The sequence below is a fragment of the Lactuca sativa genome, chromosome 9 (assembly GCF_002870075.4).
Source record: "Lactuca sativa cultivar Salinas chromosome 9, Lsat_Salinas_v11, whole genome shotgun sequence".
NCBI lineage: Eukaryota > Viridiplantae > Streptophyta > Magnoliopsida > Asterales > Asteraceae > Lactuca > Lactuca sativa.
Window position 1 is genome coordinate 61,440,508 of NC_056631.2, and position 15,426 is coordinate 61,455,933.

A 15,426-nucleotide genomic window follows, 5' to 3' on the forward strand; every position below is an offset into this window, starting at 1 on the left:
CTCGCCGAGTTGGGCCGCCAACTCATCGAGTCCTTATCCTTCCATTTGTCCTTCTTTATGCCTCTACTCGTCGAGTTTGGCAACGACTCGACGAGTTCTCCTTCTAAAACAACCCCGAATGAACCTCCATCCGACTCGCTGAGTTGTATGGACAACTCGTCGAGTTCATCTCCATCCTATGAACAAGTCCTGCCCTTGACTCGTCGAGTCGTATGAACAACCCGTCGAGTTCATCTTCGAAAGTTGGGAGATTGCCTTGGACTCGCCGAGTCTGTTCATACACTCGCCAAGTCCTATGATTACCAGGTCTATGGCTAAGTGCAATGTGTTGGGTCACTCCCCCGGACCCCTCTAAGACCACTCTAACACTCACTTGGTTCCTTCGAACCATAACAGAAAAGGGAAGTCAAGCCATGGACTCGCCGAGTCCCAAGAACGACTTGCCGAGTCGGGAATGACCAAGTCTCATTTCTCGATTTTTGATGTACAACACTTGACCAAAAGATAGATCTAGGCTTCTAAGATCGATCTATCACGTAAAGTTACAAACTTTATGTGCATGCATGGGACTATGAGCTCAAATGGACCTAAATGGGACTCTTAAGATCCATGGGGCTCTCTAAGGCTCCAAAATTAGTCCCTTTCTGCCTTGTAACCCCTTAAAGACCTTGGATCTGAAGTCTTAGCCCCCAACCATGCTTGCACCCATGATTGGTCACCAAGAATGGCTCCTATAAGCCCTAAATCACCCCAAAAAGGGATCTAAAACATGAAAGAGCAAGGTATAAGCTTTATACCTCTAAAGAACCGCAAAGGGTGCACAAACTCGAACTCCTTTGGCCTCCTCTTGATTCCTCAAGCCTTTCTCTTCCTTCTTATGTTCCAAAATCACCAAAAACCACCACAAAGGTCTTAGATCTTTACACAAACAATTAGGGTTTGATATGGAGGGTTCTGAGAGCAATAGGGACGAAGGGAGGCTGAATGGGATGCTTAAATAGGGTGAAATCCCTTAGATTAGGGTTTTGTCCAAACAGCGCCTACTCGTCGATTCGGTTTGCCGACTCGTCGAGTAGGCCACTAAACTCCCGCATCCAAAGTCGATTCTACTCGACGAGTTGGGCCTTCAACTCGCCGAGTCCCAGGCCAAAATGTTAAAATTACTTGAATGAAAATACGTACCAGGGACCAGGTGCTACACAACCCTTGCATGGTTGGGCTTAAACCATCAAGACACCATTTTTATGCACAAGGGACATCAGAAACACTAAGATTTATGATCATAACCTTTTGGAGTAGCTTATACTCTCAAGAAGCACTTTAAGGGACCAAAATAACCCAAAAACCCTAACTACCTATAACTAAGAGATGAATCATCAAAGTAGAACTTTATACCTTCCAGAAGCTAGAGAGGGTGAATAACCTCTGGATCTACAAGATTCCTATTGTCCAATGCTTCTCCACTAGTCTTTTCCTTCTTTAAGGTACACCACACACACAAACACACACACACAAGGTCAATCTCTTTGGAAAATGGATTAGGGTTTCGAGGTTAGCTCAAAAAGGCAATGGAGGCTGATAAGGTGAAGGACTTGGGGGACTTAATGAGCTGAAATAGGGTGCAAACCCTAAAAATTAGGTTTTTCCCCTTACTCATGTATGCCCTACATACGTATGGGTATGCCCAACATCATGGGAATGCCTCGACTCATGCACGCTCACTAGTACGCCCGACGTACCTTACGTACGCCCAGCGTACTAGGGTCCAAGGAAACAATTGAAATAACTACTATGGGTTTTATGTAACGCCCCGTTTATTTAAATAAATTAATAAATGTAATTAGTGGATTAATTTGTGAAGAATGTTAGAAGTTGGGGGTTAAAAGTGTAATTTCTAGATTTGTTTTGTAAGTATTTGTGAAGGCAGGGACTAAATGGTAATTTAAGGGACTTCTATTGAAAAGATATGATAGAACCAGGGGTAAAAGGGTAAATAATGGATTGAATATGAAAAGATATCATGGGAAAGGACCATAATTTTAATTATGGCAAAGAAGTGTTATGAGCGGGTATATAAGTTGTAACATTGATGGTTGCCACAAACCCTAACCCTAACTCGTAGCACCAGCCGCCACCCCCACCTTATCACCCCTCGTCTAGCCGCCACCTCCGTGAGACTATCGAGCCACCGTCGGCCACCACGGTGTGGTTGTGTGTGTGTGTTAGCTACTTAGTGTGTGTTTATCCTTGAGTAAAGCATTGTAATTGTAATTTCCAAAAGATTAATGAAAAGAAACTCAAACCACCACCGTGAGCCGCCATTGACCACAACTACCCGAGGTGGTAGTGGATGGTGCCCCGCTAGCAAACCCTAATGGGCTTATAGATTGGTTTTGGGCCTATTGGGCCATGTTTGGGTGGAAAACCCTAATTATGAGTATTGGGCCTTAGACTTATTGGGCCACTTGTGGGCCATTGCGATTGGATTGTGAATTAAGCCCAAATTATTCCATGCCATTTATCTAGTAGAGTAAAGGACTTAATGGACTAAGTCCTTAATGGGCTAATTGAGAAAATCCTAATATTTGAGAAATTATCAGGACGCACACGAGAATTATATAATAAGTGAAATATTAAATAATAATCATTGGCAGAAATTAATCTAAGCAATAACGGACTTAATGGATTAAGTCCTTAGTGGGTTAAGCCCTTAATGCCGGCCCGTTTAGTTAGCAGTAGTTCCAGACTACAGTCTGATGCAGTAGTTCGATATGCTTGGTGTCTTTGTGATACAGACATGGTATGAGTTATGTGTTCGGGACTATGGTCTGATGTTGTATGCAGTATATGTGTTCATATTATATGCTATGATTATGTTATGATGTTCAGTTAGTTCCGGACCTCGGTCCGATGCAGTAGTTAGAGTGCTTGATGTCTTTGTGATTCAAGCATGTTTTGTGTTATGTGTTCCGGACTCTGGTCCGATGCAGTATGCAGTGTATGTGTTCATGCTAGTTGATATGTTTATGCTATGTTCAGTCAGTTTTCGGACTTCGGTCCGATATAGGGGACGGGGTCCCAGTCAGTTCCGGACTTCGGTCCGATGTAGTTAGTTTCGGACTTCTGTCCGATGCAGGGGACGGGGTCCCAGTCAGTTCCGGACATCGGTCTGATGCAGTGGGCAAGGCCTAATATGTGTTTATATGTTATTGTATGGTATGTGGTAGTTTGGGGGAGCTCACTAAGCTTCGTGCTTACAGTTTCAGTTTTGGTTTCAGGTACTCGGTTTTCAAAAGAGGAGCTCGGGAAGATTGCAGTGCACGCACCATTTGTTCAGCTTGGGATGTTTATACTCTGATATACTTGACATTTGTTATAATATTTGAGATACATTGCTTATGATTTTTATATGAGGTTTATTGACTATGGTTTTCATTGTTAAACTAAACGAAATTTTTAGACTGTTTTTTTGGGATGTTACAAACCTGATAAATCAGGTGTTATAGGAACTCACTAAGCTTTGGCTTACAGTTTGAGTTTTATGTTACAGGTACTTCAAATGATCGGGGGAAAGCAAAGGCGTTATTGTATACATCTTTCAATTTTTATGAGTTTGGATGTTGGGATACTCTGATGTCATGGTTGGTACGTATTTCCTTATTTATTTATTTTGAGATTTATTGTGCTTATTTTGTGCTATATTTAGGTACATTTCTTACGAATTTTGTACCTGCTTTGGTGTTATTTGACTCGGGTGCAAGTCGATCCTTTGTGTCTTTGGCTTTTAATCGTCACATATGTGTCCAATGCGAGATGTTGAGTCGACCCCTGAGGTTTTCTATAGCGGACGAGCATGCGGTTTTTGCTACTGATGTGTTCCGAGGATGTGTGCTGGAGATATTTGGTTTCGAATTTCCGATTGATTTGGTACCAATTGCGATGGGGGATGTCTGTTTTATCGTGGGCATTAATTGGTTGAGCCGTTTTGGAGCAGTGATCAACTGCGAGTGTCAGTTGGTGACTATACGAGACCCTAGTGGGGGAGTGCTTACAGTGCATGGCGAGGGTACCAGATTTGGGTCAGCTTTCTACTTTGCTGCCAGGGCGAGGCAGATTTTGCAGCAGGGTTGTATGGGTTTTCTAAAACATGTGATGGATATGTGGGTTGCTACCAAGAGACCGAATTCCATTGTCGAGGTTCTGATAGTGAGTGAATTTCCAGATGTTTTTCCCGAGGAGTTACCGGGTGTGCCTCTCGAGAGGCAACTGGAGTTCCGAATTGATTTGGTTCCGAGAGCGACGCCTATCGCCAAGGAACTTTATCGCATTGCGCCTCCAGAGATGTAGGAGTTATCCTCATAGCTCCAGGACTGCTGGGGAAGGGTTTTATAATGCCGAGTAGCTCGTCGTGGGGAGCGCCGATCCTTTTTGTCAAGAAAAAGGATGGTTCGCACCGGATGTGCATTGATTATCAGGAGTTGAACAAGCTGACGGTCAAGAACCATTATCCACTTACGAGGATCAATGGTTTATTTGATTAACTGCAGGGGCATCTTGGTTTTCCAAGATTTATTTGAGATCCGGATATCACCAGATGAGAGTATGCGAGTAGGATATTCAAAAGATGACCTTTAGAACTCGTTATGGACATTATGAGTTCGTGGTGATGCCTTTCGGGCTCACCAACGCACCGGCGACATTCATGGATCTCATGAAACGGGTGTGCAGGCCTATGTTGGACCGTTCGGTGATCATGTTAATCGATGATATCTTAGTATATTCGAGATCTAGAGAGCATCATGAGGATCATCTGCGAGAGGTTCTTGGGGTTTTGAGGTCAGAGAGGTTGTATGCCAAATTTTCCAAGTGTGATTTCTGGTTATGAGAGGTCCATTTCATGGGATATCTCGTTAATCAGAATGGGATATTGGTCGATCCGGCCAAGATCGAGGCGGTTATGAGATGGGAGGTGTCGAGATCCCCACCCAAGATCAGGAGTTTTCTGGGATTGGTCGGCTACTATCGGAGATTTATCAAAGATTTCTCCAAGATTGCGGTTCCTCTCACCAGACTAACCCGGAAGGGCGTTACTTTTGTTTGGGGGCCTGAGAAGCAAGCATCATTCAAGACTCTTCGCCAAAGATTGTGCGAAGCTCCGGTGCTAGCCCTCCCAGCGGGAGTGGAGGACTTCGTAGTCTATTGTGATATGTCTATTTCAGGGATGGGTGCAGTGTTGATGCAAAGAGATCATGTGATAGCATATGCATCAAGGCAATTGAAGCATCATGAGACCAGGTATCCCACCTATGATCTAGAGCTGGGGGCGGTGGTGTTCGTCCTCAAGATCTGGCGCCACTATTTCTATGGGGTTCGGTGTACCATATACACGGACCACAAGAGCCCAACCTAAATATGTGATATAGGAGGTGGTTGGATGTGGTGAAGGACTATGATCTTGTACCATCCCGGCAAGGCTAATGTGGTAGCTGACGCCCTGAGCCGTAGAGCAGAGGGTGCTCCGATCCGAGATGTGTGTATGATAATGACGGTGATGACTCCAATCTTAGATACCATTCGAGAGACCCAGGTGGAGGCCATGAGACCGGAGAACCACAAGAAGGAGCGGGTGATTGGGCAGGTGTCTGAGTTTTTGATGGACAGTCGTGGGCTTATGACTTTCTGGGGGCGGATTTGGGTGCCCTATACTGGTGGAGCTCGCCATATTCTGATGGAGGAGGCGCACAGATCGAGATTCTCAATCCATCCAGGAGCCACTAAGATGTACTTGGAACTGAAGAGAGATTATTGGTGGCCCTGTATGAAGAGGGACGTGGCTTGGGTAGTTGAGATGTGCTTAACCTGTCGTCGGGTTAAGGCTGAGCACCAGCATCCTCATGGCAAGTTGCAGCCACTAGAGGTTCCCCAATGGAAGTGGGAACAAATTTCTATGGATTTTATCATCAATTTGTCAAGGACCGCGCGAGGTGTCGATGCGATTTGGGTGATTGTGGACCGGTTGACGAAGAGCACTCACTTCCTGGCTATTAGTGAGAGTTCTACTGCAGAGAGAATTGCCAAGATATATGTAAGAGAGGTGGTAGCTCGGCATGGAGTGCCGACATCGATAGTGTCAGACCGGGATGTGCGTTTTACTTCCAGGTTCTGGAAGAAGTTTTATGAGGAGTTGGGTACGCGATTGCACTTCAGTACAACCGACCACCTGCAGACAGACGGATAGAGTGAGCGGACGATTCAGACGCTCGAGGACATGCTTCGAGCATGTGTATTAGACTTCGATGGAAGTTTGGACACATATCTGCCCTTGGCTGAGTTTTCTTACAAGAGTAAATTACATTAATGGTCCCTATGGTTTGGGGTAATTTACGTGTTTGGTCCCTAACTAATTTTTTTAACTTGGAAAGTCCCTACTGTTTGTTTTTGTGACGCATTTGGTCCCTACTATTTTTTTAGTACGCGTTTGGTCCCTATCTTACCTAAAAAGACTATTATTTAAATAGGGAAAAACGGTGGTGTAGGTAAGGTAAGGTGAGGGGAATGGAGTTGGGGGTGTGTTTATTTAAATAAATTAAGATATCAATGGCAAAATAGTCTTTTTAGGTAAGACAAGGACCAAACGTGTAACAAAAACAAGCTATAGGGACCTTCCGAGTTGAAAAAATAAGTTAGGGACCAAACGTGCAAATTACCCTAAACCATAGGGACCATTTGTGTAATTTACTCTTCTTACAACAACAACCACCATTCCAGTATTGGTATGCCTCCTTTTGAGCTTCTTTATGGGAGGAGGTGTCAGACTCCTATCTGTTGAGGAGAGGTGGGGCAACGAGTGATGGCTAGCACTGAGATAGTGCTCAAGACGAATGAGCAGATTCAGCAGGTCAGTCAGAGGTTACTGACGGCCCAGAGTCTGCAAAAAAGTTACGCAGACAGGCGACGATCCGAGCTTGAGTTTCAGCTTTAAGATTTTGTCCTCCTGAGGGTATCTCCGTGGAAAGGGGTGATCCGATTCAGGAAGAGGGGAAAGTTGGGGCCCCGATACATCGGTCCTTTTAGGGTGACCGCCAGAGTGGGCAAGGTAGCGTTCCGTTTGGAGCTACCTGCGGAGTTGAGCCAGATTCATAACACCTTCCACGTGTCTCAACGAAGGAAGTGTGTAGTCGATGAGACGGCAGTGGTGCCATTATAGGACATTCAGGTGGATGCGATCATGAATTACATTGAGAGACCAAGTGTGATCATGGATCGAAAGGTGAAGGTTCTGAGGAACAAAGAGGTACCCCTGGTTCAGGTCCAATGGCAACATCGGAGAGGGTCCGAGTTGACTTGGGAGCCGGAGTTCGAGATGCGAGAGCAGTATCCAGAGTTATTTCCAGATCATGATTTCGAGGGCGAAGTCTGATTCTAGTGGAGGAGAATTGTAAAATTCGGACTTCCAGGTATGTTGTTTATTTATTTATTCATTTATTTTGAGGAACATTGAGCTACTCGATGAATCAGTGCTACAACTCGTCGAATAGATTCGCGATGCGCCACGTGGGATTAATGACTTACTCGATGAGTCCGAGAGCCGAATCACCGAGTAGACGCTGTGATGAGAAACCTTAAATCCCCGGGTTTGGGGCCTACTTTAAAGGCACTTATAGCCTCATTTGTGGCTATACTTCCCTGAAAGTAAACCCTATTTGGCCTGTGAGCTTAGAGAGAGAGTTTTTAGCTAACCTTGAGTATTTGGTGCATCTTTTGAAGAGAAGATAAGGATTCCAAGCCAAGATACGAGAAGGAGCTGCTAGATCTGTGGCTATTTCACCTCAGAGCTTCTAGGAAAGGTATAAAGCTTGCACCTTTCTCATTTTGTTGAGTAGATCTCATGATTTTGGGAGTTTAGGGCTTTTTCTATCTAATATGAGGACATAGAGTTTTTTGAGTTCATACTGAGGTTTGCACTTTAGATCTGGACCATGTGAGGTCCCTAGAGTCCAAAAGTTTCTGCTTTATTCAGCCATAATAATGCTATTGAGTGAAAAACCCTTTTTTAAGGTGTGTTTTAGCATTTCAAGCCCCAAGTGCCATGCATGGACGTAAAGTCTGTGACTTTACGTGATAAATGAGCCTTGAGAGTGTAGATCTAGAGTTTGGGAAGGTTTTATGCCTTGAAATCGTCTGAATGAGAAAAGAGTCGGAATGGACTCGTTGAGTCGAGGAGTCGAATCGACGAGTCAGTTAAGGTTTATCCTGATAAGTTGGCTATGTTGTTACTCGACGAGTTAAGGGTTAACTCGATGAGCTGGACCCTCACGAAGACTTACGAGGAATGACTGGACTCGACGAGTCACATGAGTGCACTCGGTGAGTCAGGTCAAACTGGGACTGTTGAACTCGAGTTTGACTTCTGTTGACTTTAGGGTTTGGTCAACATAAGTAATGGAGACCATGAAGGGGTAAAATGGTCTTTTACCCATTCCAAGAGTTAGAGAGAATGAGAGAACAACCTTTGGTGTATTTGAGTATGAGTGGAGTATTGATTAGAGATCTGTATCTAATGTGTTAGGTGGAGGCTAGTTCGAGATTCCCGAGTACAAGACTTTTACTTGCTAGCTTACGAGGTGAGTCTTCTAACTGTACTTACCAAGAGTGGTATATTTGCGTGATTAAGTTGTCTTATGTGCTTATCTGTGTATTGTGATATTATGCATTATGTCTTTGTGATTATGTTGAATATTGTTATTATGAGTTTACTGAGTTGGGACTGGAGGTTCCACTGAGACACACTGACCGGAGGGTCTTATTGAGTTATGGCCTAGAGTGGCTAATACACTGTGTGTGTGGTATTTTAGGGAACTCACTAAGCTTTGTGCTTACCGTGTTATGTGTTATGTGTTTCAGGTACTTCTCATGATCATAGGAAGGCGCCGGCTTGATTGTACAATGTACACACATAAGAGTTTGACTTATGATTGAGAGGATCATGGAGTTTTATATATATGCAGTTTTTAGACATGAGTTTTGATGATTTGACATTGTGACACTTTGTGGTTTTATTATTGGAATAAATGTGTTTTGAAATTGAAAATTTTGGTTTGAAAATTTACGTTGTTAAAAAAAAAAGTTATTCATGAACCCACTGTGGAAAAAATTGCTTGAAATAGTATTAAGGAAATAGTGGTTTGTAGTTTTTTAAATACGTTTTCCTTTTAAAAAACTAGAAAATTACTCTTTGTCTTGAAATTTCAAACTTCGAATTCTCAAAGTGTTTTGACCATGCGATATATTTTCAAAAAAAAAACATTAGTTGATATTGTTATAAAATAAGGGGTAACGGTGCAACTTGTTACTCGTTTTCTTTTAAGATTGTTTATTTTGTTATTTCTATAAAAAAAACTAAAAAGTTCTTCAAAAATTATGAAAATCTAAGAGATATTTTTACTAGTATTTTTGTAAAAGAAAAAAAATTAAAAATAGAATTTTGAAATGTTGATATTTTAATTTTAAGAAATACTAGCTTTTATAAAATACAATCGGAATTTTTTTTCGAAAAATTCAAAGAAAACAAAACATATGAAGGAACTATTCGTCTTACTATTTTAATGATTTTATACAAAAATATTGTTAAGGGTACTTACATTTTGTTTAAAGAAATTCAAGTTTTTATAAATACTAAGGTGCTGTTTGTTTTTTCGAAGTGAATCTGTCTGAAGTCTGCGGACCACCTCTGCAGACCTCTGCAGTAGAAGAGGTGGACCAAAGTGCTGCAGACTGTAATGAGAAGCATGTTTGTTTTCTTAACGTCTGCAGACTGCTGCAGATATTAAAAAATTTAAAATAAAGTAATTTAATAAACCGAAAATAGTTTGTTAATACCAAAAATTTAATAATTGTAGTCTTAAAACATTGAAATAAAATTCAAACAACGAAATTAGTCTTACAATAACATTTTTAAATAAAATTCATACAACCAAACTTTAATAATTTTCATTCCATATTTTGCATCAATTGTTCGGCAATTTCATCCCGTAACTGGCTCATATATTCACGGTCCGCAGCAGTACCATGTGTTGGAATCTCATCTTCATCATTATCAACGACCGCATTGTTATTCCGAACCGAGACATTTGGTTCATCATATCGTGCAAAAAACTCATCACGTAGTCCCTCTCTTCTTATAAAATTATGAAGCGCAAAACATGCTAGAGTAATGTTTCGTTGTGTAACCAACGAAAATGGTGCCATCCTCTTCAGTATAGGGAATCGTGCTTTCAAGACACCAAAAGCACGTTCAATGACATTCCGAAGTTTTGCGTGTCCATGGTTAAATTTTTCTTTATTCGTTAATGCACGTCTTCGACGGAAATCTCCAAGCCAATACCTAACATTACGGTACGGTGCCATAAAACCTCGAATGTTTGCATAGGCGGCATCACATAGATAATATTTATCTGTAAAAAAAAGTCATTTATTTTCAAATAAAGATAAAACTATTTAAATAACCATAAATTTACCTGAAGGTGGAAGCGGGAATGGTGCATGTGGATTTGCTAATGCTTCTGATAAAATTCTAGAATCGTGTGCTATCCCTTCCCAACCGGCAACAACAAACGTAAACATCATGTTAAAGTCACATATTGCCAATACGTTTTGGTAACAATCGCCTTTTCCCCTACTTCTATATAAATCCTGTTTGTTTGCAGGGACAACAGCATGTATCAAAGTGCCATCAAGTGCACCAACTGCTCCCTTGAACACCCGTCGTAGCCTCCTATTATGTCCCGGAATGTTTGGATTCGGATTAAAAGATGTTGGTACTATAATGTCATGTGCGAAAAGCAACATTTTGGCCAACACTTCATGAAAAAACTTATGAATTGTTTGCTTTGAGTGTTGAAATCTCCGCTTGATAATCACATAACGTTGGTTATGACCGATCATCATCAAAAACATAGCCATCTTCTCCTCAACCGACACATGTTTGCTATCCTTTAACGCGTAGTTTACTCTAAAATGAGCACATAGTCGGACAAATGATTCACGAGACATGCGTAACACTTCAAGACATTGTAGAGGATTACGGTGAAGTAACTCTAACGTGAATTCATGTCCTGTCATTTCCGAATCGTTGTCCCGCACTCGTTTTACACCCCTCTTCCAAAAGTAGCGGACATACAAGTACATAAGAATTATGAGTAGTATCTTTTTGTCGTGATCCATTACAAACCTATTAATAAAGAAAACATATAATAACATAAGATAATAATATATCATAAGATAATAATATATCATAAGATAATAATATAACATAAGATAATAACATAAATCTCAAGTACCAGAAAAATATAACATAAATTTCAAGTACCAAAAAACATATCATAAATCCCAAGTAGCAAATAACCAAATAACATTCAAGTACCAAATAACAAAATAACATTCAAGTACCAAAACATATCATAAATCCCAAGTAGCAAATAACCAAATAACATATAAACTTAACGAACAATCTTTCCATCCTTTAAAACTCCTAAACTTGTAGCTGTCATCTCGATCCATCCTCTTAATATTTGTGGATCATTAGGCAAATTTACCCACATCTCTCTAATATTCATGGTCCCTCCAAAAATGTGATACGCAGCAAATCGTATAGGGTCTATTGGGTCTAACTCGAGCAACTCAAGCTTCTCTAAACACTGGGGAATTGTTGGCCCTTGAGTCAAATGGCGTAGAGCTTTTTGCATCTCCAGTGCTAAATCATCAGCAGTAATAGAAGCTTTAGGCGAGGCACAAGAAGGTGGATCAGGTGAGGCACTGGGAGCTCGAGGTCTAGGAGTTGAAGGTTTAGCCCTTTTGTTGGGGTTACCAGAAGGTGAAGCAACATAAGGTGAATCAGCAGAAGGTGAAGCAGCAGAAGGTGGAGTCTGAGTAAAATGTTCACTTGTATGATTGGAAAAAAAATCATCTTCATCTATGTTAATGGAAGGCGCGTCCAAAAGCTGTAATGGTGCGCCATGGAAAGAAGATGATCCCGATGGTGTTTGGGATGTGGCATAGCTGAGATTACCAGATGCACTGCTTCCATCAAAGAGTTCTGCACAAAGCTCTGGAAACAATAATGGGACGGTTTTCAAAGAAGCAGCTTTCGGATGTCCCTAAACGCAATCAATGTAACAAAAGTAATATAAGAATAAATATGTGTGTGTGTGTGTGTGTATATATATATATATATGTATATATGTATATATGTATATATGTATACCTTTTTAAAGTCCTCCCACTCCTCATTTGTTAAGTTAAAAGTATTTGTTTGTGGGTTGTAAAGGTTTCCAGTTTTGTTTCTTAAGTATAACCATCCTGTGTATTTGGCTTTAAGGTTATCATAGGCGTTTTTTAATTGTCGTTGATTCAAATCCACGCCATACTTTTCCTTAATAGTTGTTCCTAACTTGTGCCATGATTGTTTGTGCAAACTCAAACCTTTTCTACCCACGGTTTGCACTTCTTCAATACAAGTTTGCAATAAGCATTTTGTTTGCTCATTGGTCCATGTATGTTTATCTCCCATTGCTAATAACAAAAAAAAAATATAGAATACATACTTTAGCTACAAAGATTAATCATATTCCAACATAATCAACAAATAAGTTTAAGATATTCAACAACAATACATCATGAATGAACAAAAAAAAAACAATTAAGCAAAGATTATGATTCCTATGTACTCAATAAGAAAACAAAAAAAAAAAAACAATCGTTAGTCAAATCAATAAGAAATCAAAAAAAATAAAAAAAAAAAAAAATTCCTATGTTTGATTCCTATGTACTCAATTTCATACAATCGTTAGTCAAATCAATAAGAAATCAAAAAAAATAAAAAAAAAAATAAAATTCCTATGTTTGATTCCTATGTTTGATTCCTATGTACTCAATTTCATACAATCGTTAGTCAAAAAAATAAGAAATCAAAAAAAATCAAAAAAAATAACTGATCTAGAAACCAAGGGCATGCAAGAAATTTATAATTTATAATATAATCATATATTTGCAATATTGTAAAGCCACTTAACATTGCTGGAATTTGAGATTCCATTGCTGGAATTTGAGATTCCATTGCTGGAATTTGAGACCTCATTGCTGGAATTTGAGATTCCATTCCCACTTAACATTCCTATGTTTGATTCATTCCAAAAGATTACAATCAACATACTTTTTTCCTACTTTTATGCATACTTTATACAATGGTATTGGAATTTGAGATTCCATTCCCACTTAACATTCCTATGTTTGATTCATTCAAAGAATCGGTACTCAAATGTATAAGAAATCACAGAATTTGTACTCAATTTCATTGAATCGGTGCTCAAAGAAATCAGAAAAAAAAAAAAAAAAAAATTTACCTGTGAAGATCGAGGGCAGCAGCAAGCGGCGTAGGCGACCGGCGATGGCGACCGGCGATGGCTGGCAGCGGAGGCGACCGGCGATGGCTAGCAGCGGAGGCGACCGGCGATGGCCGGAGGCTGGAGTCGTCGGACCAAGAAGAAGCGTAGAAGAAGAACGGGAAAGAAAAGGCAGCGGCGCTTTTTTTTTTGTTTAGGGCATAGAGTGATTTTTTAATGAGGTTAGAAGTAGTTAGAAGAGGTAAGCCCACTGCTGTGTGGGGAAGAGGACGGGAAGAGGTTTTTAAGCCCGAAGTCTGCAGAAAAACAAACAGCTGCGAACCTAAAAGTGTTGCGCGTGTGCTGCGCCACGCAGCACTAAGAGGTTAGAAGAGTTTTTTTCTAAAAAACAAACACCACCTAAGGTGCTGTTTGTTTTTTCGAAGTGAATCTGTCTGAAGTCTGCGGACCACCTCTGCAGACCTCTGCAGTAGAAGAGGTGGACCAAAGTGCTGCAGACTGTAATGAGAAGCATGTTTGTTTTCTTAACGTCTGCAGACTGCTGCAGATATTAAAAAATTTAAAATAAAGTAATTTAATAAACCGAAAATAGTTTGTTAATACCAAAAATTTAATAATTGTAGTCTTAAAACATTGAAATAAAATTCAAACAACGAAATTAGTCTTACAATAACATTTTTAAATAAAATTCATACAACCAAACTTTAATAATTTTCATTCCATATTTTGCATCAATTGTTCGGCAATTTCATCCCGTAACTGGCTCATATATTCACGGTCCGCAGCAGTACCATGTGTTGGAATCTCATCTTCATCATTATCAACGACCGCATTGTTATTCCGAACCGAGACATTTGGTTCATCATATCGTGCAAAAAACTCATCACGTAGTCCCTCTCTTCTTATAAAATTATGAAGCGCAAAACATGCTAGAGTAATGTTTCGTTGTGTAACCAACGAAAATGGTGCCATCCTCTTCAGTATAGGGAATCGTGCTTTCAAGACACCAAAAGCACGTTCAATGACATTCCGAAGTTTTGCGTGTCCATGGTTAAATTTTTCTTTATTCGTTAATGCACGTCTTCGACGGAAATCTCCAAGCCAATACCTAACATTACGGTACGGTGCCATAAAACCTCGAATGTTTGCATAGGCGGCATCACATAGATAATATTTATCTGTAAAAAAAAGTCATTTATTTTCAAATAAAGATAAAACTATTTAAATAACCATAAATTTACCTGAAGGTGGAAGCGGGAATGGTGCATGTGGATTTGCTAATGCTTCTGATAAAATTCTAGAATCGTGTGCTATCCCTTCCCAACCGGCAACAACAAACGTAAACATCATGTTAAAGTCACATATTGCCAATACGTTTTGGTAACAATCGCCTTTTCCCCTACTTCTATATAAATCCTGTTTGTTTGCAGGGACAACAGCATGTATCAAAGTGCCATCAAGTGCACCAACTGCTCCCTTGAACACCCGTCGTAGCCTCCTATTATGTCCCGGAATGTTTGGATTCGGATTAAAAGATGTTGGTACTATAATGTCATGTGCGAAAAGCAACATTTTGGCCAACACTTCATGAAAAAACTTATGAATTGTTTGCTTTGAGTGTTGAAATCTCCGCTTGATAATCACATAACGTTGGTTATGACCGATCATCATCAAAAACATAGCCATCTTCTCCTCAACCGACACATGTTTGCTATCCTTTAACGCGTAGTTTACTCTAAAATGAGCACATAGTCGGACAAATGATTCACGAGACATGCGTAACACTTCAAGACATTGTAGAGGATTACGGTGAAGTAACTCTAACGTGAATTCATGTCCTGTCATTTCCGAATCGTTGTCCCGCACTCGTTTTACACCCCTCTTCCAAAAGTAGCGGACATACAAGTACATAAGAATTATGAGTAGTATCTTTTTGTCGTGATCCATTACAAACCTATTAATAAAGAAAACATATAATAACATAAGATAATAATATATCATAAGATAATAATATATCATAAGATAA

General features: G+C 40.2%; 3 protein-coding genes across 3 annotated transcripts; all 3 read right to left on the reverse strand.

Moving 5' to 3' along the window:
* Positions 1-9,990: 9,990 nt before the first annotated feature.
* LOC128128974 (uncharacterized) lies at positions 9,991-11,121 on the reverse strand. The gene is made up of 2 exons (XM_052767702.1): positions 10,518-11,121; positions 9,991-10,454 (listed from the first exon to the last, which is right to left on the reverse strand). Exons 1-2 carry the CDS (start codon positions 11,119-11,121, stop codon positions 9,991-9,993), a joined length of 1,068 nt encoding a protein of 355 aa, XP_052623662.1.
* A 247-nt stretch (positions 11,122-11,368) lies between these two features.
* LOC128129314 (uncharacterized) lies at positions 11,369-12,939 on the reverse strand. Its single transcript, XM_052767923.1, has 2 exons — positions 12,263-12,939; positions 11,369-12,155 (listed from the first exon to the last, which is right to left on the reverse strand). The coding sequence occupies exons 1-2, from the start codon at positions 12,566-12,568 to the stop codon at positions 11,499-11,501; spliced, it is 963 nt and encodes a 320-aa protein (XP_052623883.1). The 5' UTR covers positions 12,569-12,939; the 3' UTR covers positions 11,369-11,498.
* Positions 12,940-14,114: 1,175 nt separating this feature from the next.
* LOC128128975 (uncharacterized) lies at positions 14,115-15,245 on the reverse strand. The gene is made up of 2 exons (XM_052767703.1): positions 14,642-15,245; positions 14,115-14,578 (listed from the first exon to the last, which is right to left on the reverse strand). Exons 1-2 carry the CDS (start codon positions 15,243-15,245, stop codon positions 14,115-14,117), a joined length of 1,068 nt encoding a protein of 355 aa, XP_052623663.1.
* Positions 15,246-15,426: the final 181 nt, after the last annotated feature.